At 41.6% G+C, this 27,952-nt stretch overlaps 1 protein-coding gene across 1 annotated transcript; it reads right to left on the reverse strand.

Annotated features, from left to right (window-relative positions):
• Window positions 1-522: 522 nt before the first annotated feature.
• On the reverse strand, window positions 523-26,780 carry LOC139347600 (potassium channel subfamily K member 2-like). The gene is made up of 7 exons (XM_070987314.1): window positions 26,469-26,780; window positions 24,856-25,175; window positions 15,810-15,927; window positions 10,366-10,526; window positions 6,809-7,004; window positions 4,247-4,389; window positions 523-2,315 (listed from the first exon to the last, which is right to left on the reverse strand). Coding segments are annotated over exons 1-7 (1,296 nt in total). The 5' UTR covers window positions 26,470-26,780; the 3' UTR covers window positions 523-1,958.
• Between the last annotated feature and the right edge of the window lie 1,172 nt (window positions 26,781-27,952).

Consider the following 27,952-nt stretch of genomic DNA (forward strand, 5'->3'; position numbering starts at 1 on the left):
ATCAGGAAATAATCTGCTCAAAATTCATCCAGATCATGCGTTCACTATTTGGGTTAATTGTACAGTTTATCAGTCGTTATGCATTGAATATCATATCAAATATCCATAAAATACCTCACTTAGTCAGGGGTCGTCAGTTTAGTCAATGATAGAAAAGGGGTCCCTTGAGGAAAAAGGTTGGGAACCACTCATATAGAGCCATCAGCATTAAATTGAGACTCCTTGTAGCTGCTTTAATCAACACCAAATCAGCCATAGAGAGACTTATTTTGAAATCAATGCTTCTATTTTGGTGTGATGCAACTCACAGACCTCTAAAATCTTGTTTAGTTAGTTAATCACAGCAAATAGAGGTTTCTGAGGATGTACATTCAGTATTGGCATAAAGGATCTCATCTTTATCAGAGGAGCAAATATTCCCTTTAACTCTGTATCTGAGGGTGGTGATGAGAGCTGCAGCATAAAGAAAAGCAGTAAGGTAAAGATACTGAATGCTTCAAAGCCCCAGAGCTTTGATGGGATTGTTTCTCAAATGGGAAAAAGCCTGTTGTCGCACCAAGCGCTATGTTTCAAATTGAAAAAAAAAAAAAAAATCACAGCAGAGGGTTCAATTTCAAGAAAACCTGCAGGACTGGATAAGAAATAATAGAAAGCACTCCCGATTCTTTGATCAGACTGGAGACTGCTCTGATTCCTCTGTCAGAAAAACCGGATCACTACTTTGGTATGGGGACAAAAGAGTCTGATCAGTGAGCCTGGCACTGTTTGGTTAATAATGCAACTACCTCACCATTTTAAGACTGGTAGTAGATGGCTAATTCCCATTGGCAGACAGACATGTGACATTAACCCAGTTGTTAATCTTATCCCAAGAAACAGTTTCTCCACTCAGTTGCCATGCATTCTGTAGATACCTCTTAAAATGAGTTAAATAAAAATGTCCACGTCCTCTCCATTCATTGGCCTCTTCTTCACAATATGAAGAAGGTTTTGTCTAAGATGCCTCCATATATATATATATATATATATATCTTTATTACAACTGTGCTCATGTATACCAGTCATGAGTGGACGGACAAAGCTCAGTCTTTCACGCATCACCATCCTCACATGTTCAGTGTGGTTTTCAATAAGGCACACGTGGATTATTCCTTGGGGTGAAAAGCTGAATGCCAATCATGGAGAACAAAAATGTCAACATTCGTCTCTTTAGCGAGGGCAGACTGACAGGAGAATGCAAGGCCGACAAAGTCAAACTGGAAGAACTGTAAACCAAAAGAAAAGTCACATTCCGTTGAGTTAGCACTGGACTGCTGTCTCGCCAAGACCCGGTGTTCATTGTTGATGAGTGTTTTTAGCAGTGAGGATCCTTTTTATCTGATGCAGATTTCAGGCCTCTGGAAATTCAACAAGAGGTGAGCGCAGATACATCTATTGCTTTCTAAGTCTGGTGAGTGTATTCACTTCTGTGTGTTTTACAGTCTTGTTTGTGGGTACATGAGATGGACGATGTCCAGTGTGTTGCTACCTCAGCGTGGGCCCTTGTTTCCTTCCTGCTCAGGAGAGAAGTTTGTTAAAGTGGTGCCTCTGATACAATCACTAGTTCCTGCTCCTGATTAGGCTCAATCAGCAGCACAGCTGTTGATCGTATTGGCACAGACATAATGAAAAGAAGTCAGGCTCCTTGGTAGAATGAACGGATGAGCGAACACACCATAAGGTTTTGTGTGAGTGTTTAACACACACATGAATCTATGGAGCCTGGCGATTGATCTGTGTTGAAGTCACTCTCAAGGTTTTCAATCAATGACTGCAGCACAATCCACTCAATGAATGCGCGTGGGTACCGTATCGCAGAGGGTCAGTCAATAAGCACAAAGTGTGCATGTGTTTGTAAGCTCTGTCCACGACCAGATGTGTGTCACTCAGCTCCCTAAATCTCATTTTCATGCCGCTCCTCATTTTAGATTTTCAATGATGGCGATCTCCCGCCGGTCAGCGTAGTCTGGGCTGAGGCCGTTCAGGTAAAGGCTGCCGTTCCTGGCCAGGGCCCCCGAGACAGGACTAAGGGACAGGGTCACATTCGGGTAAGCCTCTCTGTCTTCATACAGGTTGGCCGACAGCGTCCTCTTACCAGGCGTCATTTCCTGGTTGATGGACGTGTTGATTCCCAGCTCAGATGACAGCTTGCGCTTGATGGATGCAGCACGTTGGAACTTGTCATAGATGTCAACACTGAGCCGCCGCCGGGTCTCTTTGAACTCTGCTGACACGTTTGCTGTCCACTCGGCTGCATGAGCCCGAAACTCCCCGACCTGCAAGAGAAACCAAAGATTGCTGCCTGCAGGTGATCAAGCACACGCTGTTCTTCCATGTGCAGTAATATCCACATCCATATTTCCATGAGTATGTAGAATAAAGGAATTGGAAATGAAAAGGCAGTGCTGACATTTTTTTGTCTAATGGTTAATTAATGACTTAATGATTAATTAATAATTTAATTGAACTGACCACCTAAATGTGAACAGCTCGCTGATAATAAATGGAGTTCACTCTACATACATAAATGCCATGTTCATTAATCTGTTCAGACTACTGATTCACAGCTCTTGCCTTGAGCGTTCGTTCCATGTCTTGGCTGCTCTCCAATTAGAGATCCCATGAAAGAGTGCTATAACCATCATCTATTATTTGCAGTAAAATGTTCATCTGTCACAGAGGGTAACAGCAGTACAGCCTGTTAGCTTAGCTTAGCAAAAACACTGGTAAAACAGTAATGTCCTTTGTATGAGACCAGCGTGTAATCTAATGGCCCAGGTATCTGGCAACTATGGACCGTATCTGCTGGACACTGTTTGTTTATGGTCCTTGAGGCAACGGAGGGAGAAGGAAAGAACACAACATTGATCTAACCTTTATAATCCGTTAGGCCTCTTTCCTGATGGTGTTTAATTACTCATTAGGCTTGTACACAGCAGACTTCTGTGTGCTTAAGTTAAAATTTATGGGGTGTGAATGTGTGTGTGCACACATTATATACACACACTGAAGCACAAACACTTGAGTACGTGCTTCCTTCTCCTTTTTCTCACTTTCTCTGCCTGATCTTCCTCACCCGCCCTCCCCCAAACCCCCAACCTCTCACCACAACCTTCTTCCTCAGTAATGTATTTCTCTGTAGCGCTCACAGCCTCCACAGTTGCACCCCTAATTATGTCTGTCGAAGGATTCCCACTGTAGACTGCCATATAGTCCTCCCCTTACATGGAATAAAGAAATAAGATGTGCCCGTGGCTGTTTTTTCAAGAGTGCGTGTGTGTACATGGATGTGTGTTTATGTCCATCCTTTTTACCTGTAAATAATGAAACTGCCAGAGCAGCAAGGTATCTTATTACTCAGAAGCAGCATGACAAATATTTAATCTAACTCTTGTACGAAATGGTATTTCCTCCACAGCGTGCAGCTAGGATGGAGATCCATCACTTCAGATTTATGGCTGGAGGAGTGAACTGGAGCACACTGTGAGGTATTACACTGCCACTTTATGGGGAGACGGATGTGATCACGCCTGTGAATTTACTGCAAATGTTGCACCACCTCCAAAATTATATGTGTGGCTGGTTAGGCTGATGAGAGGTACATAGGCTTTAACATGAAGCAGCAGCAGCTTAAAGTGGTGCAATGCAAGTGGAGGTGCACTCAGTGTGCCAAAACAATGTGCTTCTCGGATGCCTTTTTGTAACCTTTTGATGCAGATCATCCACTTTACGCAGCAAGTGGCCGGTTACACAAAATTGTGAAAGTAAGGCAGGTTTTGAACTTCTCTGTAAAGCTATTTTATTTGTAAAAAGTGTGTGCCTTTATTTGCATAATTCATTGCATAAAGAATGCAAAAACAGGCAAAAGACACAGAATCCTCGGAGACAAGGACATTTTTAAAAAATGTTTCACCTTTAGCGTCACTGCAGTTGGAGCAGTAATAAGCTCAGATCATCAGTATTTGAGATTTAATGAGTCTTTATCCTCTTATTGACTAACAGTGACACATTATCTGCCTCATGGGGCTCGTTGGGAACAGCGAACGATTTAAAGTGTGAAAATGGGCTCTAACACTTGAACATAAGGTGACTAGCAGGCGATCCTTGTCTCCCTGCATCCTCTCCACCTTTCCATGAGAAAGCCCTCCTTTACCAGAGAGAGAGCTCTCATCTCCCACCACATCACTCACAACACATCAGCACATACCTCCTCTTTAGTTTTCTTAGAGATGACCCGGAACCAGTCTCCAATCATACTGAGCACAGCGGCAAAGTACGCTAGGCCCACCAGGATCCAGAACCACACCACAGGCTTATAGTAGTCCAGATACTCCGGACTCTCTGACCCACCTGCAGAACCAGGCACAACAAGTGGGCTAAACAAGCATGTTATATTATCCTGGAAGAAGAGAAGAAGAACAAACTACAGTTACCACCTTGGGGTTAAGTGCTCGCACCAAGACTTGCGAAACTGTGCCAAATTTGAAGAAATTCTCTCAAAGCGTTCCTGAGATTTCTCCTTTATGAGAATGGGACATACAGTATGTACATACTGTACGTACATATGGACAACCAGGAAAATATAATACCACAGCTGAGGCCGGTGTGGAGGCATAAAAACAAGCGGGAATCATTTTCGTGGCTTGATGCAGTCAGTTAAGTCAGTGGAGTAAAACGGGCTTTTAGCTTTCATGGCTGTATCATTTAATGAGCCTTGGTCTTTTCATTTGAGAGGGTAGTCATGTCTTTCTGCTGTGGTATTGCCTTAATTGGCCCTCAGTCCTGAGAAGGACCATTTTGTAGGAATACATAGAACTTAAAGAGGCAGAGAAACTAAAATGAATAAGAATAAAACTGGATAAAGTCACACATAAAATAAAATCTTGTTGTCTTTTCCTGTAATAATGATTAGTGTATACTGTTCATAGAGTGACATTGTACAATCCTGACTTGGATTTGTGTAGACATTTGCGTGTACTGAGTAGATAAATACAGAATATTATTAAACTGTATTGATTAGAATTGACATAAATACACTGTAGGTCCATGCAGCCCATGTTAAGGACGACCAGGATGGGTCAAAAGCGGAGAAAGAATTTCACAAAATGCATGGCGTGTGTGCAGTCCCCCCCCCCCCGCAGGTTGTGTATGTAAAATTGTGACTAATAATGGATTTCTTCTTCTTCTTCTTCATGTTCCATCTCAATGATAATTAGAAAATAAGGCCCATTTAGTATTTTATTTTCTGGGGATTAACTGGGGATATTTTGTTCTGTAAGATAAAAGTAGGCACAGTTGAGTTGGCTATTAAAGTTTAATCATTTCACATGTAGCCAGTGGCTTGGAAAAGGTCTTAAAGGAAACAAAGCCCACAGGGCTTCTCCTTTCTTTCATTCTTTTTCTGCTCTTTGGTGCACACTTTATTTAAATTTTTGTTCAAAAACACTGACATTACTTGAAATCAAGTAAATCCAAGTGTAAAATCCAAGTGTTTTGTTGTCTGTGTGGTTTTGATGTTCTCCCGCTTTACCTTTATCATAACTCTCACCTTCAGTACATTTAAACGCTGTTTTAGCTCCCATCATGAGCTGTATCTTTGGATGAGAACCTCCATAAATCATCTGGTGTGATGCAGCAGAGCCCGCTCCCTGTGCAGTTAGATAACCACCCATTACAGCCGCAGCAGTCTCAGTAACCGCTGTCCACGCTGATTAGTTCACTGTAACTACCGGCACAGGCGGTGTAATCTAATTTATGATCATTAGGTCTGCTCAGGGAAGCTTAATCTCGCTGCTGAGTGTTATTTTGCACATCTCCCTTTCCCTTTTTGTCTGCCAAGCAGGTCAAATAAATTAAGCAAAGACACTGCTTACAGACACACACACACACACACACACACACACACACACACACACACACACACACACACACACACACACACACATTCTCTGTTATGCTTTTTCTGTCTCATATACACACATATATTCTGTATAATGTACAAAGTGTGGAATTAATTATCTTGCTATTACAACTCTTACTAAGAATTTTATAAAAAGTAGGAAAGAAAATACTCCACATAAATGATTTCATCATATCAATATCACTACAAAATCTGTGAACCAGTAACTAACACACATTTCTTTAATCTATACAGAAAACAAAGTGTGAAATGACAACGGCACATTTACATCTCTTCATTTCTGGTTTTGTACAGGTCAGACAAACAAGATAGATGATCTTAATTATTGAATCTTCGAGGTTTCCCCCTGTCTATGCTAAGCTAAGCCAACCAGCTGAGGCCTGCAGCGTCATATTTACTTTACAGGCATTAAAACTTGTCATCTAATTCTCATTTTGTTGGCATGGGACGGCTCTGATGAATGTGTATGAATATGGAAATCAGACAAAAACATGATCATAAATATCAATCATTCACAGTTTTCATTAAGATATTATTTGTCTCGGATTGTTATGATTGTTTAATAACGTGTCAGTTTTAATGTGCGACTGTGAATTGTGAGTAATGAACATCTTTCTGGTTTAAGACATGGGAGCGTTAAACATACTGCAGGGATTCAGAGGCATTAGAGAAACTGACATGCATCATAATGTGTGGCACAGACTGTAACAGCAGGCCAATGGGACGCTTATCACTGCGGTGCACGTGCACCGACTCAGACTGTCTGAGGAATAACTCAACTATAAATACACTGATCCTAAACTGGGCATAAGAATGACGGCCCATAAATCAGCAAGAAAATCAAGTGACCTTTTTCACCAGCGACAAAGTCTCCAAAGCCGATGGTGGTGAGGGTGATGACGACGAAGTAGATGGACTCCAGCGTGCTCCAGCCCTCGATGTGCTTGAAGATGACGGCCGGCAGTGCCACGAAGATGAGGCACCCGAAAAGGATGAAGAGCAGCGTGGAGAAGACGCGGATCTTCGTCTGGCTGACTTTCCACTTCTGCAGGGAGATAAAAGGACTGTTGAGAGGCAGAATAGATTATTTCCACATGCAGAAAATAAACCTTTTAATGAAGCCAGTGAGAATGAGAGAGGAAAGACAGAATCAAACACAGCGCAGAGGCTTTCAGTGCAAACAGTGGTGATTAGTGCAGTTTGGTTTATACGGGCATTTTTTCAGTCTAGTCCACAGATACAAGTGATTTCTGGTAGCACCAAGTCCTTTCCTCAAATGACTGTAAAAGAAATTAACACTTGAAAACATTCTGCCTCTTTTCCACTCCGTGATTTCCCTCAGGCTTTCATGTTCTTGCGCTCACTTCACATTGTGATGACTCACTTCCTTCGACCTCCTTCTAGGAATGCATTTGCTGTTCTCTAACATCTCAAACCTCCAGCTGCCAAGCTCATGTGACATAACTTTTGTCGTCAGATGGCACGCCCACCCGAGCTGCGGAGAGGTGCAAATGACTTGACGTGCCTCACATGTAATATGAATCAGTTACTGAATATTTCACATGCAGTCATAAGAGGAGCTATCACAACGGATTGATTAGAGCTCCTCTTTTCCACCACTGTTGCACTGCATTAGGGTTTATTCTGCGTGCTGCTGTTTTATATGCTGCCTTTTCTACTTGATGGGACTGCTTTCAGCTGGTTCCCTGTGTATTGTGGCCTTTTCCCTTCCAGTTATGTAAGCCCAAAGCACAGTGCCTCAGAGGGGAAGCTTAAAGAGCAGGCAGACATCAGATCACTGACTTTGTGATGTCTGATGTCCTCGCTGCACTGAACAAAGTGCAGCACAGTAGCGTACAGTTTAAAAAGACCTACAATGAACTAAATTATGGACCAGTGAGGCTGAGGTGGTTTCTCAGCCAGCATCTTCACTGCACAGCAGCTACTTCAGCAGCTGCTACAGTCCATTAATTTTCTATTGTTCAAGGCAGCTAACAACCGCTCCTCCTCCTCTCCTGGGAAGGAAGCCACAGACAGTCAAGATTATAATTAACCTGTTGCTGCCACGTATCTGGATTCTTAAAAAATGCCATTGTTAGTGCTTTTATACTGAAAATGGAGGCACTTATAGTCACATCAGAGACTGTTTTATTAGCATTGTGTTTTTCAACCCTGTATCTAGCACTGTATGTGCCAATTGCAAACATGACTGCATGCAGATACAAAAGAAAAATGGCAGAAAAATTAAACAATTTTGGGATTTTCTGCTGTCCAGATAAACACATCTCAGGCCCGAGTATGTCGAGATTGAGGTGTATAACATTCCTTGAAATTACATTTGTATTAATATTTATTTGAAACAGCAAATAGTAAAACAAAATGCTGAAGCAATGTATCTGGCAGTCCGCACAGTATTGATACTTAACCTGTGGTATCAGTGAAACCTTTGGTGGCAAAGCATTCAGTGTGCATTCCTAAAATATCGTCCTTCACTACAGCACTTTGAGCTACAGTCAGCAGAAATCCTGCCTTACTGCAAAAGCACCTGTTTGCTTCAAAAATGGTGATACTTGTCAGCACCAACAGCACCACTCACCAGCATTTTGAACTGTTTCAAATTACTGAGGGTCCTCTATGGGAAAATGCTCTCACTCTCCAGTCCCATCCTCCCACTGGGCCATGATAATAGCCGGTTCTTATGACTCCTCAGCCAGCATAGTGTGCAAGGCTCCACACTCTGACACTCAGATCGACTGGGGACATAGACGTTAGCGACTACTCACCACCTAATTAACTCTTCACACTCATATAAAGACAAATGATGAGTAAGTGCTAGCATCTGTTTTGTTTTTCTTCATTATACATCACACTAATTTGGAGTTCTGCTGACTCATACTTTACTGCAGCTGTTGCTCAGCCCACCACTGGAACATCCTCCCCAGCATTTTGATGATGTTTATTTCTTTAATGAAAAGCACTTCTTTTGTTCTTTTCACAAAACATTTTTTTATTAATGCATTTACTTAAAGGTATACGATCCCTCTCAATCACCACTTATGACCCACTAGAAGTGAGAGCCCTCTGTCTGTCTGTCTGTCTGTCTGTCTGTCTGTCTGTCTGTCTGTCTGTCTGTCTGTCTGTCTGTCTGTCTGTCTGTCTTTTCTTGTTTTGATGTGGCTGAAATCTGTCACCCCAGCCAATAACAGGAGGTCAGGACCTCATAAAAAGGTAGGGTGTTAGACCTTAAACAGCACGCATCAAAGAAGGAGCTATGAAAACGATGTCTGTGAGGATTCTCAGTCTTCCAAGTCTTCCTAAGTCCAGCGTAGTATACCTCTAACATCCCTTATTGGTTTTTAAATGTAATTTTCACTGTACATTTGTTTCTACTGTTGCATCGAAAGTCTTTTTCTTGGGTCTGCTTTTATTTTTGTGAACTTGCTTTCTAAAGCACCCATCTGTGTGATTAAATTATTACGGCTCATTATTTTCCTTCCAGTCATCAAATAGCTGCACAGTCCATTTGATAAAAGATAAAGCTTATAAAAAAAGCACATGGGGTTCTGGAACAGGGACAACTTTGAAAAGATAAAATGCACTTGTTTCATCTGTTTTCAATGAGGAAACACATTGATAGTCTCTGCTGTCAGATACTGTATCATCCTGAATGGCTTTTCTGTTTGGTTGCTTTGGTTTTTTTGGGGGGGAGTCTATGAGTTTCCAGGAGAAACATAATGACTAACCATCAAGCAGGCTGTCCAGCAGGGTCCATTTATATTCTCTTTGTCCAACATAACTAATGGTGCCCTCTAAATGCAGAATTGTGACGTGTGTTCGTGTGCACGTGTATACTGTACTGACTTATGGACAGAAGTCAATGTGTAACTTGGAGTGCCGTGAACAATGAAATAAGATGACAATGGACCAGTGAGCTCAGCACAAAAAGCAGCGAAAACACCAAATCTCCTTCCTTTGCTGAATTTTGAGATATTGGCCTGAAATAACTGTAGTATTGACTGATTTGGGCTTTCGATGCTGGAAAAAAAACAAAAACTTTCTGCCTTTTAGATTGGTTTCCTTCAGTCTGTTGACATGGCAACCCAGAAACTGCATCCAACTCTTCCACACGAGTGCGAAGGTCTGAGGGGAAAAACAAACCCTGCACCTGCTTCGTGCTGAGGGGTGTTCATGCCCAACTTTAACCCAGGCATTGGACACTGCAGTTCATTACAGAGCAGCTCTGACAATATAATTTTACAGCTGCTTCTGCATTACCCGGATAATTAAGTAATCAAATCTAACTATGCTGTCCATGACGAAATGGCTCATTGCACACAGGTAAACGTAGAGGGAGGCGCGAGTTATTCAGGGACAAAGACAAGCTCATACAAACAAAGGGAGCTCACCACAATCATCTTCTCCACTTTAGCGATGCCCTTGCCGAAAATGGTCCCCAACTGGTCCCCGACACCAGCCAATAAGAATCCAAATAAGGGAATCCCCAGCAGAGCGTAAATGATACAGAAGATCCGCCCACCTTCTGTGTGAGGAGAGATGTTCCCAAATCCTGAGGAGGAGAGAGGAGACACAGACAGCTGATTAAATCAAAATTACAGAATAAAACAGCTGCAGCATACAGCAGCACGCCTAAACCCTCATTAAGGTGTTTGTTGTTGCCCTGCATCAGACTTATTTTAAAGTATACAGGTTGAGACTTCTGGATATTTCATCCATATTTCTCAATTGTTGTGCACTTTCTACTGGAAAGTGTTGGCACTATTTTACAGAAGAAGATATGTCGTCATGTAGAGTTTGTACAAATTCCTATATTAAAGTGAATATTCTGTGTTTTAACAGATTGCTTGTTTTATGTCAGAACTGTTTGTCTTGCACATCTGCAAGTCTTTATCTTTTTGTTCTGGACTTTTCCTTTCTAATAGCTTTTCACTCTATTCACCTTCTGTCTTAGTTACTGACAATGAACTGATATTTTTATGATTTGAAGCTTTGAGGCATGTGCTTGGCAGCTTGCAGAACAGCTGCAGAATGCACTGTTGAAACCATGTTGACTGGTGTGGAGCTTTTTGTAACTCTGCTCGTGGTGTTGCACAGACACAAAGAGCCTTGACGCAAAAGAGATCCAATAAATACTGCTCTCTTCTGCTGTTTTTGTTTTGGACATCCCCTGGGAATGAACAGAAAGCATTTGTGCAAAAAAAAGACCCTGTGAATGCTTTCTTTCTCTGCAAGAGCAGGAAATTTAAGCTTGTGTCTTGTACTGAAAGACAGTGGCGGGCAGTGTGGTCCTTATCCATTATAGCAGCATAAGCTCTGAATGTTACCACTACTTGTATCAGTGTATCATTTCAATCTGTTGCACATTCTGTATCTCATTAGTGCGCCTCATAATTTCATCAGATCATATCAGTTTAAACTGAACTGGCTATACAAGAACCCTGTTCCCAAAGCGTGACTGTGCTATAATATCATTACAGACAGACGCAGCCGAAAAGCCTTGAGGTTTGAGAAATTTCACTAGTGAGAGGAGGAAGCCCTGACTCAGATTCAGAATTCACGCCCACTACACGTCAGGCATCTCTTAGGTGAATGAAAAAGGAAACAGAAATGAAATGGACACCTTGTAGAAGTCCTATCCTCGTAAACAAAAACCTTCAAGACCTGACTCCACACACTCAACAACATAAGACTTTTAACGACTGTTTAATGTCTCATACGGAGTCTGCATAAGGAACTAAATCCACTTTTCTCTAAATGGAGTCATCTGTCTTGCAATAGGAGCTGCAGGGTGCCTTCTAATGACTTCCTCGTCTCACATTGGAATAGAGAAACAATAAATGTGAGAAAAAACTGTCAATCATGTGCCACTAATTTCACGATTAGTTCAATGGGAGACAGGAGGCCTGATTTGTTTTTAACACCTCTGGGTGCCTCTGCTGCAGAACAAATGAGAAACAGCAGGCCTCCAGTTTGAAGCTGCGTTAATTTGTTTCTTTTTAAATTCTTGTTTATATTCTCAGCTCTTGAGCGAAATCACAATGTCAGACATGACAGCTTTGCACACAATTTGCAATGACAACCATCGAATGCTCTGATGCAGCTGGCTCTCATGAGGAAAGAAGACCAAGAGATACCTCTGGTGCAGAGAAGTTCATTGGCTACCAGCCTCAGAAATCGCCAATTAACAGCACCTCAGATTAGAGCCCACTGACAGTAGCCGACACATCTCAACATCTGTCAACTGTTTGGAGGAGACTGCATGAGTCAGGCCTTTATGGAGGGATTACTGCACAGAAACCCACTACTGAGGGAGACTGCTTGGACCAAGAAACACAAGGAATGAACATCAGACCAGTGGACATCTGTACTCTGGTCTGATGAGTGCAAATCTGAGATCTGCTGTGCCTTTATGACATGCAGCGAAAGTGTCTGCATGTGTGGTTCTGACCGTGAAACCTGGAGGAGGAGGTGTGATGGTGTGGGGATGCTTTGCTGGTAACACTGCTGGTTACCACAGCAGTCTGCAGCGACATGCACCATCTGGTCTGTGCTTCATGGGACCATCATTTGTTTTTCAGCAATGTCCCAAAACACACCTCTAGGTCACGTAGAGGCAATCTGACCAAGAAGGAGCGCGGTGGAGTGCTGCATCAGATGACCTGGCCTCGACAATCACCCGACCTGAACCCAAATCAGATGGAAAAGCATTCCAGGTGAGCCTCATGAAGTTGCTTGAGAGAATGCCAACAGCGTGCAAAGCTGTTATCAAAGCAAAAGGCGGATTTGATTACAACTCTGTCTGCATGAATAATACAATAACCCTAAAATGTCCACTTTAAAATGAGCTAAAGCCTCGAAATGGGCAGACTCATTTGTCAGTTTGGGTCACAAATCACAGCATTTATGATGCTACCGACAAGTTTATGTAATGATCATGTGCTGCAGTGTGTCACGGCCTGTGCCGTCTCTTTGACAATAAAAGCTTCCAAACTCATTAATTGATGCATGGAGAGGAAATAGCAGCACAATATTTAACTTTATTAAATAGTGACTTTATTAGCTTATGTTTAAGACGTACAGTGTTGGTTTTATTGTTTTTTTGGATCATTGTATTGCAGAAATACCAGTTTTAAATGGTATATAAGTGAGCTCAGTAAGTACACTTCCTATAATTAGTGTTGTCATATTCAGATTCAGGACTAAAAAGTATAAAAAGGGACGAACGACTTTTTCTGACTCTCCGGCTACTCCGGCTTCCTCCCACAGACCAAAAACATGCTCATTAGGTTAATTGGTGACTCTAAATTGTCCGTAGGTGTGAGTGCGAGTGTGAATGTTTGTTTGTCCTTGTATGTGGCCCTGCAATCGGCTGGCGACCGGTTCAGGGTGTACCCCGCCTCTCGGCCATTGTAGCTGGGATAGGCTCCAGTCCCCCGCAACCCCGAAAGGGATAGGCGGTATAGATAATGGATGGATGGATGGACTTTTTCTGATACGTATGAAATCTGTTTTGATCTATGCATTATGGGAAAGGAGAATTGCAACAGGAAAACAGCAGTTGGAGAGAGTAAAATAAGGAATCCCGCAGGGAGGTAATACTGTGAGATCAATCGTTACTGCACCTCTTTTACTCCTGGGAGAAGAGAGACGGGAAGCAACAGATTTAAGATTTATTTAAGTTAATTTCCTCGATAAAGTATGCTTTGCCTCCGTACTGCACATCCAATTAAAGACCTCCGCATAAACAAGTCAATCTGTGGATATGAACCACTTCCCGCTGAATCGAGTCAAGCCAGAAGAGCTGCGGGAGGAAGCAAAGTGTATTATCTGGCTCGTCTGCTGAATTGTTTTCCTTTATGGACTTCATATTATCTCTTAATAGGTTGGTCACTGACAAAGAATTTACAATATGCCTTTAGAAAGAGCTTCTCTGCACCGTTGTTTTCTTTGCATAGCAGAAATTGCTACAGAACATTTTATACAGGTCAGGCAAAATTATAATGATTGCCAACAGACAGCGCAGCAATTATATGCTGTTTACACTTCAGGCATCACAGATAATACACACAAAACACCACCTGGGAGTCGTGTTTCTGCAGCAAAGCCAAAGCTGTGAAAGCTAAAAAAGATTAGTTTTCATTCCTGTTTTTTTCATTTCTTCACTTTGCAACCTTCTCAAGTTGTTGGAGATTTCCAAAAAAAAAAAAAAAAAGCAAACAAATCTATGTACTCAAAACAAAATGAAAGCCGAAGAGCTCTTCGTGTCTTTTCATGAGAAAACAACACTCAGAACACTCACACAAGTCAAACAGCGGTAAATCTGCCTTTGGTACAGAATGAGCTTGACATCAGTAAATCACTGATGCAACTCGGTGAAAAACAGAAAGTCGATTCAAGGTGGGCAAATTGAAAAACCACAGTGCAGTTTTTACTCTGCCTACACGCAATTACTTTTAATCTGATACAAAAGTGCACATATTTTCCAACCAGAGGGCAAAATCAAGTTATTGCAATGCTTTAATCTTTTCTGACAGCGGAATGAGCTTTGATAGGATCCTGGAGAGGTGAAGAGTAGCCCACCAGACAAGCTCATATGTTAAGGTCTGCTTGGACAATCCAGATAAGACTGTGTGTGTGTGTGTGTGTGTGTGTGTGTGTGTGTGTGTGTGTGTGTGTGTGTGTGTGTGTGTGTGTGTGTGTGCTGTTGCTGTGGCCAATGAATTTCTGGTGTTTTGTTGCAGACGTACAAGCTTGGTGCAGTGCAGCAAAATCTGGAAAAGGGGCTGATTTGGTTTCAAAGAGTGCAATTTAATGCCGAAATATTCATCAAGACTGCATCCTGCCTACACATGATGGTCAACCTTACCAACCAGGGAGTGAAATTAGTTTATTTTAACTCAAGGTAATGCCTTTTCTGATTGGAGAATGAACTCTGACAGGATGCTAGAGATATGAAATTTAGGTCAACAGCCCACAGAACAGAAGCACCAATCTGTCAAGGTCTACTTGGAAGAGCCAGAAGAGCTGTCAGTGTGTGTGTGTGTGTGTGAGCGGTTCCATTTTCCTGATTAGTAAGCTCTTACAGCTGGAGGTGACAGAGAGAGAGAGAGCGAGCGCTGATGTACAAAAACATAATGGCAAAGGGAGGTGTGTTGGAGTCTCAGGCTGTGTGAACGTGCTACGTGGTGACAGCTCCTTGATTACACAGCACAGTAGACCAAATGAGCACAGGCCCTTGAAAAGCAGATGCAACGTCAAATCCCTTTAAGCTCTACAGGCTACAGTTCTGTTTTTAGGAAATCAAAGAGATGCATCTCTGAAACACGAAAAAGCCACTGCGACATTGACCCCACATACACTGATAGTCACATATCCGAGACGGTCCCCGTATTGTCAAAGAGACACTCATCAGCTCTCTGCTACACCGAACTGAAACTTGCTATTGTTATTATTTTCTAAGTTATGGATGTCTGATGTTGTCAGATATCTGTTGTTGTGAATCAGTGACTGGGGTTTTTTCTTGTTTGTTCTTTTGTCCCAGTTGTCAGTCCATCAGCACAAACTGCTAGCAGCTACTTTACACAGCTGAGTGGTGAGCCAGTGACTTCTACCAGTTGGTGCAACCATGACACATTGTGGCAAAGCACAAACTGGCACTTACGGTCATTGTTTTTTTTAGGTTTGAATGATATGAGATTTGACGTTCAAATAAAATTGTTTTTGTGTTTTCATAGTAAATGTCTTTTAATTTTTTCTGCATTTTCAAATCACTGCATGCAAGTCTTGTCAGAAGCCTCTCAGAAGGACAAAAGACAGAGGAGACAGCACTTACCGATAGTGGTGATAACAGTCCCAGCAAAGAAAAAGGAGGAACTGATGTCCCAGAGGCTCGTCTGATTGGATGAATTTCCTGAAGGGTTCACACCTGCTCGGACAGCTGAAACCACTTGCTGGAGCGACAAGAGAGAGAAAAAAAGAAGTTAGCACATAAAGCTCTTCCAGTGGCACTGTGGTATGAGGTGAGCTGAGGCACATAAGAACAGTAGTGGTGTGCATCAATTTTCTTCTGGGAATAGACGAGAGCCAAGACGAACATCCAACCAAAACCAATTAAGACTTGTGAGAAACAATGAGAGGCCTCAGAAAATGCATGAGAAAGGTTTAAAGTTTAATATCTATACTCTTCACAGAAGAACAAAGCCTTATATCTCTATGAACTAAGATGAGAGTCCTTCAGATTTTTGGTGCTCCTGAAAAGATATAATTCATGCACACATTTTATTCATTCATTTATTTACCAATTATTCATTAAACATGATCACTTAAGCCACACCTGCTACTTTGGCAACACACTCTGTTGTCATCCATAAGTCAACACGGTGCTTTCTAACATTTATATTTGAGCTACAGCCCCGTTGGGACACTGTGTGAAATGTAAATAATATAAGAATGCAATCTGCAAATGAACTGCGTTTACTGACAAGTTTTATGAAGTGTTCCTGAGCTCATGTAGTAATATCCTTTATACGATCATGTGTTCACAAAGTGGTGAACCTCGCTCCATCCTTGCTTGCCTCTTTCAGACCCAATCATGATACAGTACTATCACCTGTTACCAGTCAACCTGATTACCTGTGGAGTGTTCCAAACAGGTGTTTTTGGAGGTGTATTTTGTTGCTCCTGTTCCAGTGTTTGAATGTTTGAAATGTGTTACTGCATCAAATTCAGAAGACACAGATATTTACAGAAATCAATCAAGCTGATGAGGTGAAATGTTAAATATATTGTCTTTGTAGTGTTTCAAATTGAGTATGAGTATATGTCCAAAAGGAGGCTGAAGGTGAATGCATGTGTCACATGCCAGAAGCATGAGGGCTGAGAAACCTGCCAGCCAAAGGTTCAACAGACCCTCAACAGCTAGCACAGCTAAGGTGAGCTTTAATAACTTTAAGCGTTTTGTTGACTTTCTAAATCCTTTTTAAAAAAGGTCATTTTGAGTGGAACAAAAGGGGGATTGTGGCTGTGATGTGATACCAGCTGGGTCAGTATTGTGCTGTTTAGTGTTTCCCCGGTGACTTTGAGCGTGACACGAGTTTCAGCCGAGTGTGAGAAGCCCTTTAGACACCAGCCGGGTGAACAGGAAACAGAACGGCAACATGTTTTCCCACTCAGGGCCACTCTCTCCTGACAGGAGACAAGAGGGGCATGAAGCCACCAGCTGGAGGGAAACACACCACTGCACCATCTCTCACTCCCACCATCACCTAAACATAGACGTGAAGAGCAGTGAAGCTCAGACACTGAAAGACGTGCAACCAAACACTTTGCACCATAGGCTGTTAGAAATATAGATATTATTTATTCTCTATTGCTCCTGTTTTAGTATCTAAGCTTTAGCCTCATACAGTAACTGACCAATCATAGCTTTGAAACCGTATTTAGGCAACAGACACCAGCTTTGCCATAGTGGGATTCATAAATTAACAATCAGGAATACATTAAAAGCTTTATACTGTAAATTCATGATTGTAAGATGCATGATAATGTTGTTAAAAAGCTCAGCTCTATGTGTGATTATATAAGGGCAGGGGAGCAGAATCACTTGTTGGCCGATGCAGAGAAATGTGCCTCAGGTTGGAACAGCCAGGTTACTGCTCAAGCAAGAATTGATCTATCTCGGCACTTCTGCCTCCTGCGTGTCCCTGGCGTTACATTTGCCAAAAACACTAGCTCGTCCTCACCTTAAAAGCCTTTTCTCTTGTAATGCTTAAAGTGAAAACACAGCTCTTCTTTGGGACATTTGGCTTTAGCCTTGTAGCATTATAGCATGTACCTATGTAGCCATAGACCCCTTTTACAGGCTTCACATTTTAGAACAGGTTAGCTGGAAACCTTAAAACGTATGCCAGAGACAGTTCAACCTTCTCCTCGAGCTAATGTTAGCTTCATTAGCTAGTTATCTGTCACGAAAGAGTAGTACAACTGCCTTACATTACCACTGTAAACTGCACACAGTATATATTATGCTATGATAGATGGCTATACCGCACACAACACACACCTGCTTTGAATGTGCTCCAAAAGTGCTTTGATTGATGTTCTGCAGTTCTTTACTTGGATGAAATCTTGGATTGCTGTAACAGATGATGATAATTTCATCAGTTTTGTCCGACCCTCTTCTCTGCGCTCTGGAGGAGTGCGGTGCTGATAAAATAATAAACAGACTTTGATTTAAGATTTCACTTGGTTCTGTATATATCTTTTCAAAACAAGCACAGATTACAGTGCAGGTTTGAATGTTTGTGAGGAAAGCGGATCAACAATTACCAAGTGTAATGAAATGTGTGATAGGTGCATCATTATACAATCGGGCTTCAATTCACCACCTCACCATCTGTGTCGCCAATTTGCATGCATGGGTCGGAGTGTGCATACATGTGGGCACATTCTCCCATCAAGTTTGTTTTTCTAAATCACAACTTTTGGATAGGAAGTGGCGTACACCTCTTCTGAGACGCGTTTAAGTAAGCAATTGTTAGAAATGATTTTCTTGGCCCAAGTGGCTTCTCAAGGTACATTACAGAGACAAATGAAAGCACAAAGCTTTGAGATGTCTGGGGAGCAGCAGGCACTGCTGCAGAGCTAATGAATAGCAGAAAAATACTTTACTGGACTAAAGCTTTTATTTCCCAACGTATAAATGTATATATAAGTTTCAATCCAGAGCAATGAAAGTGATTTAATTCTTGTGGCGTGCTAACTTATAAATGTAAGACTTGTAGTACTGGCCTTCATCATTTCTAATCATGAATAGAGCAGTAACGCTGCAATAATGGTGTACAGCATGTAAAACTCCCCCACAGTCATCCTACACGTGCACGCATGCAGTTTTGGGTCACTGCAATGTCAGGGTGTTGTCTTCTGCGATTCATCATCAGTGACAATGACGGAGCTTTCATTAACCTACGACTGTTGAGCGTGATAAGGCCGTAAGGATCAAGTGTGGAAAGGGATGAATAATGGATCGGAGAACGAGCGCTAATCTAACGAGGCACAAGCTAACGTTAACACGGTGGGTCAGAAGGTGGAGAGATATGAGCTGATGGCAGTGAATGTTGTGGTTTACAACAACTGTGTGTTCCTTATCCATAAGCTGACAAACACAAAGGTACAAACTACAGCCTAAAGGTCGAACTACTAAAAAAGCATATTTTCTCAACTCTTCAGCCCATTTTCCTTGGAATAAGGTTCATATCAGATTATTTTGAACCTCAAACATTAAGTGCCAGTGCAGTAAATGGTGTGCAACATACTATATGTAGTGATGTGGAAAGTCAGCGCGTGGAGTATACATCCAGCAACAGACCTGAAGCTAGTCTTCATCTTTTTAACCATAACGATGATCTCTCCCTTTACAGAATGCCAAAAATAGGGTTGAATGACCTCATAAAGAGAGTTTTGAGATCTTCCCCCCCTCCGATCAATGCACATTAATCAGTTTTTGTTTATGGTACTTAAAGTATCAACACTGAAACAATCTGTTTGTTCAGTGTGGGTTTTTTTTACTCAGTAATGTACAGTTTAGAATGAGTAGATTTTTCATTTAAACAAAAACAAAACACCTTTAAGTCCTGACTTAGCAAACATAACTCAAGTGACCGATCAACTGTTTCCACCGTTGTCGTCTTCCCAGATATTCCCATAATGCTCTACTTCATTACCTTCATCTCTGGGCAGCATGAAACATGGCCACTGCCAGCTGACTTGAAAGAACAATTACAACTTGCCCAAATGCACAAATTCCTGCAGACATCTCTCCATTTTTCTCTCAGGTGTCTGAGACAACTTGAATCCTTTTAAACATTCTTCTTCTTCTCCTCTGTTTCTTACAGCCATGTGTAACGTAGCTCATACTGCCAACTTCTGATGAAACAACGACTTTAGTAGCCTCGTTTATTCGCTCCAAACCAGTTCAGTTTCACTGTACATAACCTACCAGGCACCAAGAAAGTAAACGACTAGCTGGTGAACATTTAGATGCTAAAGAGAGCTGGAGGAGACCAAAAGCAGAGCTAAAAGGGAGCGTGAAAAAAAGTGAAAAAAGGTTAACCACATCAGTATACACTGTTCTGTGTTTTTATTCTACCCTTAAATCATACAACAAAGGAGATGCTTCAGAGACACAATTCTGAAATCCTACATTCACTGTGCCTCGATAAAGATCATTCAGCATTTCACACAATCACACAGGCTTGGCTCAGTCAGTATCTTTGTTTCCCAGCCAAAACAGCCATATCAATTCACTGTTTTGGCACTCAGTTGCATGCATATTAACTATAGCCATGGGAAATGATAAGACAGGATAATGTGAAGACCACACTGGCTGTCTCCGAGCTGAGCCAAACAGCCAGGAGAGATTGAATCGTCTGGGTTTTTTTGACATCACTCACTTTTTTAATTACTCCCTTTGAGAGCGCATCTCTCCTCAGTCCTCTGCTGACTGCCTTTTGATCAGCGGGAGCCTACAGAGGTGGATGTGTGTGTTTGTATACATGATTAAGTAAAAGTGAGTGGGGGACACCTGTACTGAAGCTGCTTATCAATAAATCATCACATGAAAAATAGCTGCCTGAAAAACCTGCTGAACTCGTAGGGATACTGTCTGAAGGATGATTGGCAGAGCTAATTGGACAGACTGCTGTAGAAACACAAAGACGTTTGAAGGCGATTCATGGGTGTCTGCAGTAGAAACTGGCTAAGATTTAACCTGACAGTATTGGAAAACATTAAAGTGCACTTAAATGCCTCTTACAGTACAGGCAGATTGCCCAGTTTTCACAAGCTTAAAATGTTGAGCCAACAATTAATTCTGTTCAATACGCAGTTTGTTTTCTGAGGTCCAGCACCAACTGCAGAAATACATAGGGCACGGACATGGCGTGTCATGTAACATGTTGCTCTGCTGCACTGCACTGCCACTGGCACAATGGCTTATTTATTTCATCATTTTTAAGAGGATTACTTTTTACATAGTTCTGTGTAGTTTTGACCTGTTGGAGGGTCTGTGTAGCCACACATAGAGGAGAAAAATGACCACCTGCATAGAAACAGAGATAAGTAGCCTGATGCCCAGCGTGGGCGTACCTGGTTACCATGATCAGTGCAGCAGCTGCAGTTGATTATTATGGCTGTAAGACGTATTGGCTCTTGTGAACTGCAGTGAGGATAGTGGAAAAGTCAAAAGGACTTCTGTGACAAGTGACAAAAGGAGTCATACTTGCCTGAAAGCACACATTTAACTCGCTGAAAAGACATGTTTGAGGACAATTTGCTCAAAAAATTTTAGCTTTATTGAGACAGAAGCATGAGAGGGACTTTAAATATCAAGGGTCATATATTACAAGAGACATGGTAAGATAAGCAAATCCTTTAATCTAATACCAAAGGGTACTTTGCTCATCAGTTTTACAGTAGGTGATGTCCTTATTCAGAAATACCCCTTGGTTTGTTACAAATTAAGCTACCATCATAGCCTGAGTGTATTGTTCATAGATTTTTTTCCCCTCCATCTAGCAATGCTTTGAGCTAAATGCTGATGCCAGCATGCTAACATGTCCAGAATAACAATACTAACATACTGGTATAACGTTTATCACGTTCATTATTTTAACTTGGCATGTTAGTATGCTAATTACCACTAAACACATACAGTACAACTGAAATTTGGTGATCTACATATGATATGCTCTTTACCTGGATGGTGAAAAATTGGACCTCAGTGGATGACCTTAATCATTAGGTGTTACCTGTTACAGACCATAAAATCCATCCAATGTGCTTCTAGCATGGCTAAAAGTCAGTGCTGTAAACACAAAGCATTATACTTTGTTGATTGGAGAATCAACTGCTGCAAGTATTTACCTTTTTCATTATTTCTGCTGCCTCCAACCTAAATTATCTTGAGTTAAGTGTTTTTACCATTGGCCAAAGCAACAGTAACAACTGTGGTGACTGCGTTATGCCAGTGGGCTGCCATGGGTAAGGACAAATGAGAAATAATGATGATAACAGCGAAAACAAGGAGAATGATGAGCATTGAGACATCTGAACAACATCATGTATTATTTGATTTTAAGTATCAAACTTTGATTATAAGACAGCAGCCATCATTTTATTGTTAGAACTGTATTTATATGTTTATGGTAGCATCAATAAAAGGGGTGGGGGTGGGGTGGGGGGTTGGATTCAGGAGCCCATTGCCTTCCTCTATTGATGGCTCCACTTTCATTAAATCCACCCCTGACAAGAGATCATTCAATCTGACAGATAATGATCTCGTGACAGAAAGCATCATCACTATCTTTGAGCGTTAACTCAACATCTCAAAGCCAAGCAGCCATCTGTTGCCAGCTTGTCTTAATCGAAAACAGCCTCATTTACATACAGTAGATGATCATTATTCAGTAATAAATCCTTGTCGACTTAGGCCAGTTTCAATATGGTGATATGGTGTTGTTGTGAGGGAAAGGTGTTGGTTATAACCAGGTCTTTCTCACTCTGTTATAAGAATAAGAGAGTTATCCATTGTAACGAGAGGCTTTGTTGATAATGAGATACCTCTGCCTTATCTGAGAAACTATAGCAGTTCTGCACTGCTGCTTTGAGAAAGTTTTAGATCCTTAAAAAAGTCTGATATTAAAGCTTGGCTGGTAAATTAATGTGGGAGCAGAAAATATATATATATATACAGTACATGCAAAATTGCAAACAATCATTAAAATGCTTGCTGGTATTTTGATTACATACATTACAGCCATATCCATATACTGCATTTAACAAAAGTGTTTGACTTACTGAATGAATAATATGCAGTTTTATATTTCTTGCACATCACTTATGCAGTGAGCTTGAGGGGTGTTTTGGCATTAGGAGGCACCTTTGGTGCTGTAATCGAATCACATACAGCTTGGGGCCAAAATTAGCAAGGTTACACAAGTCTGCATCCCCCGGGATTTAAAGACCTTTCAGTCGTAGCACATTACAGAAGTAATCATCATCCAGCAGTCCAATAGTGCCAGCTAGATTCCCCAAGAGAAAATGCTTTTCATCAACCCTGGTTGATAGTGAGATCCAGTAATCCATAAAGGACGACTTGTGAAGTCAGTGGATGTCCCTTAGTGGAAGACTGATCATCCAGCACGGATATTTATGGTGCATTTTTATGTGACATTTTTGTAATTAATGTAATTAATGAATGACTCATATCTGCTTACGTAACATTAGTTAATTCTCATACATAATGTAAGTTAACTTACCTACTTCAGTTATGTAAAAAATATACATATTTTAACCCACACCATCATCTTTTCTTAGATCTAACCTGGTACCATAAACAAAACTGTGGCTGTTTCATGTTAACAACACGTTTAAAAAGGTTTCACAAAGTTAAATAGAAGCTACTGGATTGTGTGTGCGTCTGTCGTCCAACAAACAGCAGTAATATGTAAATATAACACACCCTTCAAAGACCAGAGAGTAAGTGCAAATTAGGGCTGGGCGATAAAACGATAACGATATGTCTAGCGATAGACACGTAATCAATATCAATAAAAAATGTATTCAATAAAACATTCGATATTTTTTTTCTTCGTCGGAAGAAACCAGAAGTTGCGAAGCAAGGTTGGTTGCATGAACAAAGGCACTCACTCTCAGGTAATCGAGCAACATAGAGAGTAATCACTGATCAGTGGGAGTGACACACTGACACGCCAATCATGTAACGGTATCATGTTCGGTTGCGCCATCTCGCTGTCTTGTGTTTGATTCTTCACGAGGAGTGAGGTGAGATGAGAAATAGAAAGTGAGCGCTGCAGCAAGCGAAGAAATTGTCGATAAAACAGGGAAAGTCAGCTTGCCAGTATGGCAGTTTTTTGGATTTTATAAGTTGGACCGTAGTCAGACCAATGTGGTCTGTAACTTATGCAAGACTGTCATCCCCACCAAGACCGGAAACACCACAAACTTGTTTAACCACCTTAGCCGCGCTCACCCTTTGGAGTGCAGCTGTATTCGCCAACATCCAACAACATCAGCACCACCGCACAAGCAGCAGACCACCATGCAGAGGTATCTGCTTCAGTGCCTGATGACAAATCATCTAAAAGGCACAAAGACATAACGGAGGCAGCGGCATATCATATAGCTAAAGACATGCACTGTGGAGAAGCCAGGTTATAAAACCTCTTACACATGCTTTTTTTTTTTTTTTTTTAAATGTTGTTTATGTTGTGTACATCCTGGCACTAAACCTGCAGAAAAAAAGTTCTCAGGTTTCTCTCTGTTTACATTTTTACACTTTTTTTACATTTATTATTTGAGTGTTTTCTATGGTTGTTTTGACATTTCCTTTCCTTTCTGCCTTGATAGCTGAGGGGATTATAATCAGAGGAAATAAAAATGTTTAAATGTAATGTACTTTTCTCCTGGTCCTTATTTTAAATAGGTCATAAAAATATCAATAATTATCGATATCGACCGATATAAAACATTTATATCGTGATACAGTTTTCAGCCATATCGCCCAGCCCTAGTGCAAATAATAAACTAGTTTTTCGGTCGCTGGGTGAAAGATATCCTCGGCTTAAAGCTGTGGCAGTGCTCATTGTGTCCACAACTAGTCACAATCCTCAAGGCCCGAAAAGCCGTCAAATACCTCAGTATATATTGTTCCCTCTTTTCCTCTATGTGCAGAATGCGTCATTCATAGAAAATTCGTACATACAGTGTGAAATATTTGAATAGACTTTCTCAGCCATCACCAGGTCCTGCAGAGGCGAAAAGAGCTGAATTATTAATATGATGTTGATGTTTCCGCCTACCTTGACCAAATCCTCCAGCTCAGAAGAGTTTACGCAGGTGTGCATGGCCAAGAAATCCAGCTTTTCTGCAAGGATGGCCAGCTTTTGGGAACTCTCATGAGGCTGTTCCAGTGCTCTGAAGACCGTCGCCCCAATAATGAGATAAAGCACCACCAAGAAGAAGATGGCTGACACAGTTTTCCACCTCATGACAGTGGTCCGGGTGTCACACTCATCATCATCATCTGGGCTGTTCAATACCACCGGTTTGGCTGAGAATGACAAGCGAGGTTTGGAGTTGTGGGCGGCAGACTTTGGGTCAAGAAGGTCAGGTGCGGCCACTGCAAGAATGGAAGCAATGAATGTGGATCAATTTATTTCCATTCAAAGAGATTCATACTGGACATGCTCATGCTATTGACTCAGCTTTCCCCAAATCATTTTGTCTTAAGAGTATGGCTGCAACAAACGATTGTTTCAGCTCTACAGTATATAAGAAAATAATTAATTCAAATGAAGTGTAAGGCAATAACCACCTGAAGAAAGCTGCATGAGCACAGAACTTTAAACTTCATTACTAATGGATTTTACACTATTTTCACTCCTTCACTCAGCAAGCCATGGATATTAAAGTCATATAATGTGTTCCAAGACAGACCTAATCTTAATGTGTCACATTTTCCTGTCCTTATTATGAAGCCACTTTCTCTTATTGTACTCTAATTCTTTTTATTTCTTCCAGTAGAAAACCAGTGGAACAGCACCACTCCACCTGGCGCTCTGCAGCGGGCAGAGCACTCTCTTTTCAATGCACTGAGTACATGCTTCATGGCACCTGTCATCCTCCAACACCTGCACTTACACTTAAATCTGGACTTTAACACATCCATTTTCATATCTTAGCATCCTTTTCTGGGCCAAATATGGAGAATAGCGTTTTCTACCTGGATTCAGATTAATAAAAACAAACCCAATAAATACCTAATATACTGTGTGTATACAATATTGCGAAAGAGGAGCAGATTGCAGTGGAGGAATTCTAAGTAAAATACTATGATGATGGTTTTTCATTGTTTTTGGGAGCCACAAATAGAAATATATATGATTACTGAAGGGCAGCTCATTAAATATTTAACAGTATTTGTCGTAATCCCATTTAGATAACAGCTTCAGTGGATGCAACCACCCTGTGAGGTCCTCTTAGCTGGTATTATACAATAAACAACTTGTGAGGAGGATCACTCAGTGAATAGTGAGTAGAAACATGTGAAACAAACCCACGGACAATGAAATTATTTTTAGCATTTGTTTTATTTTACTATATTTTATTAAATGCATAAGTGAATGATTATTTTCCTAATATCTGACTGATTAGATTTTTTCTCTCTCTCTCAGTTGAAATCAAGCCTTTCACACAAAAAGTAATTTCTTCTAAAAGCTACAGATAAGTTCAAATAGGAATTATGTACAACAGGCAGATGCCACAATTCAGCAGAAACCTCAGTATCTACATGATGAGAATGTCTCCTGGTCCACTGAATATCATCATTCTTTGAGGCTGCACAGTCAATACAAGTCATGCAGGACACCTGTCATCTTTCCATCACTGAAGTGCCAGTTGTCAACGCACTTACTTCTCTACCATCTCGTCTGTCTTTGTCTTCTCATCGATGGAAAGCGCAAATAATGCCTTGGAACTAGTGTCCCTTCCTGCCTCCGGTGCTCCCTCTAAGGGACGTGGCCGCTCTCCACATGGTCTCAGCGAGCTGCGCTTCCCTTCACTTTACAATCTCCGGACAACATCCAGGACATCGCGTTCCCACCAGAAGACGCGCTAAAACGGAGCGTAAAAGGAGCAAATCGCCGGCCTGAAATCCATGCGGGTATTTGGAGACATTGCGCCCGCTGAGGTGCCTTAATGGAAGGACGCTTGTGCAGGTCAGGGGAGGGACATGACCAGTGTGATACGCTGGATGCGCTGCACTCCCACCGCTCTGGTGTGGACACTCTGCGCTCCTGCTGTAAGGAGAGAGAGAGAGAGAGAGAGAGAGAGAGAGAGAGAGAGAGAGAGAGAGAGAGGTGGGGGGCTGCTTGCTGTTCAGCACTTCAGAGGCTTTTCACGCTGCAAAATCTCACACAGCAACGCATGAACATATTTAAGGGGCTCCAAGCTCCCTCACAGCTGAGGGGCGAGTTGTGCAAAAGGCAACTGGATGATGAGTGTGGCTATACTTAATGAAAGACCACTGTTACTCTTTCTAGTATCAAGAAGCACCAAGAAGCTGTCTGCCCTGTCTGCTGCCTTTCCCTGGTGGGTTCTGAGCAGCCATTTATGCTTAAAGTGCCTGGCTCAAGAGCACGCTGACTGCTGCTATGTAGAGTGGTCTCTTCCTGCTTTGGGCAGAAAAACACAACTAAATTGTTAAATGTGTATGTCATTAGGAGGACCCTGAAGAACCTGATTTATTGATTCTCTGTAACAGCCTAGAGGTTGCCTGTAACTGCCTTTGTGCATTATTTGTTCAGTTTCTCTCTCACAGGCATTTTCATGCTGTTTGAGGGAGAAAAGACAGATTTTTCAGTGCTGAATCAATAATTTAGTTACATCTCAGTCACAAGCATATCTCACATCCAGCCACCTTATCAGGGGAACAGGATTGTAGTGGCAACATGCCCTGAAGGGCAGTTGAATGCATTAATTGAATTCATCTGAATTAGGGAGACAGTGTGTGTGGTTTATGTCCAACATATGGCTTGTTATCCACCTTGGCGTGCAGGTGTGATCACTGCATGAATACACAAACCAAGGCTAGCGGGCGTTTTCAGTAATTTGATTGTCAGTTGTAGCTCCTTTTCTTTCCTGTGTGTCTGTGTGTGTGTGTGCAGAGGAAAGGATGTGTGTGCGCACACACGTGTCCACAATATTGATTTGCATGAACCTCTACAGCTAATTGAATTGCGCAGAGACTTGTGCAGCTGTGCCGTGTATCTTTGGCTCACTGCGTCTCAGCGAAGCTACGGAATCTTCATCTAACTGACAGCAGTAAGACAACTCAAAATCCCCACTTTTGCTTACATTTCAGACATTGCTGAGGAAAGTCTTCAGTATGATTGTACT

This window comes from Chaetodon trifascialis, chromosome 19, assembly GCF_039877785.1.
Source record: "Chaetodon trifascialis isolate fChaTrf1 chromosome 19, fChaTrf1.hap1, whole genome shotgun sequence".
Classification (NCBI taxonomy): Eukaryota; Metazoa; Chordata; class Actinopteri; order Chaetodontiformes; family Chaetodontidae; genus Chaetodon; species Chaetodon trifascialis.